General features: G+C 40.6%; 1 protein-coding gene across 1 annotated transcript; it reads right to left on the bottom strand.

Moving 5' to 3' along the window:
• Positions 1–597: 597 nt before the first annotated feature.
• On the bottom strand, positions 598–1,240 carry LOC144707793 (cysteine proteinase inhibitor 8-like). The gene has a single exon (XM_078581037.1). It carries the CDS (start codon positions 1,184–1,186, stop codon positions 815–817), a length of 372 nt encoding a protein of 123 aa, XP_078437163.1. The 5' UTR covers positions 1,187–1,240; the 3' UTR covers positions 598–814.
• Positions 1,241–2,930: the final 1,690 nt, after the last annotated feature.

Raw genomic sequence — 2,930 nt, 5'->3', positions numbered from 1 at the left:
CCAGCGCCGATTTCGCAAAATCAGAAAGCCATTTTGGTTCCTCCACTCTCTTCTTTTGTGCCAATAAGCTTTTTTTATTTTGGTTTTTTTTTTGTGAATATTAAATACCAACTTAGCGGATATTTCGTCGTTATCCGGCCATGAGGCCACAAAAGATTCAATAACCATTTTTATTATAAATTCACACGGTTTAATTATCGTACAAAACTTTTTCCAGACATTACAAAAGATTACATATCTGCGTAGTATTTCCAGCTTTAATACTTTCAGAAGGGAAATAAAACACTATATGAGGAATAATTTTGTACGAAAATGGCGGCTTTGACCGCGCTGAGTTCATCACTTCGAACCCGTCTATTTATGACGCGGATAGATCTCGACGGTAACAGAGATAAATATCAGATATGTAAGCTGGAAGTATTAAAACTGGAGATACTACGCAGATATGTAATGTTTTGTAATGTCAGCTCCGTAAAAAAAACTGTTGTCGTTTATCGGGAAGAGAGATAGGCGTCCAACGTTTCTCGGCATCGACACACTCTGGTTTTTGAAAGCATATTATTAGTTTCTGAGAGAGACATTCTGGAATGGATAGTATCGGGAAGCAGCGACTGCTGTACTGGACCTCGGTGATTTCAAATAATACGATGAACACTGAAAGCTTACAAACACGCATGGAAGCACAATCATTGCCAAGGGCCGTCGATGGAGGAAGAGTCGATGAGTTATTTAATCTGACGTCGGTGTGGCCTCTCGCCCCCGCGTTTGTCATTTATTTGCGCATCGTACGAGGGAGAAGGCGGCATCGAGAGGATTACACGATGAGTTGAAACACTTTGAGTTCTCTGTAGTTCTTCCAGGACTCGAAGACCTCGGCCAGGTAGAGGCTCTCGACTCCGCTGCGAGGAGCTGCGCCGATGACGAGGCGGTAGTTCTTTCCCTCTGCAATCTGCTGCTGCCCGCCAAGAACGCGAGTGAGGGTCAGCCGTTCTCCCGTCTCTCTTCTGTGCTGCCTTACCGCGTACCACGCAAGGTCCTGGATATCGGCGTCCTCCGCATCAGGGATCGGTTTATACCCTCCAACAATACCGGGCTTCCGCGGCGAAGCGTCTCCGCCGTTGGGCAACGCCAGCAGAACCCCCAAAAGGAGGGTTAGGCATAGGAAACGGCGTGGGCTGGTGGCCATGGATTTTCTTCGTTGTTTTCTGAAAGCGTCTAGAGAGGGGTGTCGATGATGGTTGCTGCGAATGGGTGTGAAGGATGAAAGGATGCGGGTAGTGTTATATAGCCATCTCTCTTCATGTTTCCGACGTTCAAGACAGACATTGTTTTGAAGAGTGCCGCGTGGCTTTTTCGTTGCTGGATGACGGTCTCAAGGACATTGTTTCCTCTTCCGTCTCAGCGTCAAGCAGCCCGAGTGGTATCATCGTTGACATGGATCAGAGTGCGAGTTTGGGTAAATACGCCGCGGTTACGTGGATGTCGTGAAGAGGTGCCGGGGTTCCGCTCGGTCTTTATCCGGTGGCGCTAGGGAAAGCCGGGAGATGAAGAATTATATTTTTTCTAGCCAAGGCCGTGAAACAGGGACGTCAATTATCGGATAAATTTCGATATCTTTTACCCGTGTATTTACTGCTAGTTTCCAGGATTATCTTAAATACCGTCACGGGAGACGTTATTGTATTTTTGAGATAAAAATTCAGCGGTGTAGTGGAATATGGTGTCTCACAGAAAATCATCTGACTAGTGAAACACAATTTTTTTTTATCTTAATGTATTTTTATGATTTGTTTTTCAAATTTGAAGCCGTGGCAAATAGTTTTTACCAATTAGAGGTTGTTTTCGTACGACTTTTCTGTAGAAAGTTTTCATTATGTATGTTAGGATTTGGAAAATAATCAGTGAAATTTCTTATGGAATAAAATGGCCAGGTTGCAAAAGAGACAACTATTTAAAATTAATCAGATACTTCTGAAAAATAAAAGTTACGAAACTCTGAGAGTAATCTCAAGACAGTTTTTTGGTATGTTATGATTCTAAGAAAAACTGATAAAAAAATGAAAGACGAGGCATTGGCCGAGGGGAGTATTCTCTCTTAAGTTAAATTAAGAGAGAAACTGGTATATATTTGAAAATACGCGTCATATGAGTATATAAAAACTTCTTTTAGAGGGTAGTACAGGGAGAGAGAATAACTTGGTTTGAATAATAGCGATTCAGTTTATTTATTTTCCATTTTTTGAGTAGACGTTTATGAGAGATTGAAAAAATGATATTCTTGGGATTACCCTGAGGTTGGCTTCCTAGGAAATAAAGTGTTGATGCAACTTGAAAAGGTTTGTCTGTGACATTTAGGGGAAACGTGTATTCTCATTACTGTCCTGTGACCTTTGTACATTACGCACCTTGGCTATCCATAACGCGGGTACATTTTTGCCTCTGATGTGGTTAGGGCAAAGATAAAGTGTGTTGACGGAGAACAGAGAATGTCAAAACAGGCGGAGGGTTCTCCATTGAAGAAAAATGGTATTTCTATATCATAGCATTACCTTACTCATCGTATATTTTAATATGCAACGACAGACTAACTGTGTCGCTAAAATAATCTTTGTATCTATCTGGTTATTTGGTTGTTGAAAATTTACAAATACACAACAATCACCCTTTGAATAGGTTTCGAAATAGTTTTTCTTCGTTCCATATACATCAGAAAAGTCATTTGAGGAACACTATAAATATAAGAGGAATAAGAGTACCCAAGAATCAAATTTCTTCTTAAACTAGGGATTGTTTCCCTGTGGGACGAATAAAAATATACACAACTTATTCCTATAATAGATGAAGGCTATTAAATACATGTTTAATAATATATATATGCTTATCACCATGGTGTATGCAATAGCTAAAACTTTTTGATGGAGATGAATAGT

Source organism: Wolffia australiana, chromosome 9 (assembly GCF_029677425.1).
Source record: "Wolffia australiana isolate 7733 chromosome 9, ASM2967742v1".
Classification (NCBI taxonomy): domain Eukaryota; kingdom Viridiplantae; phylum Streptophyta; class Magnoliopsida; order Alismatales; family Araceae; genus Wolffia; species Wolffia australiana.
This window is presented reverse-complemented; position numbering and strand designations above follow the sequence as displayed.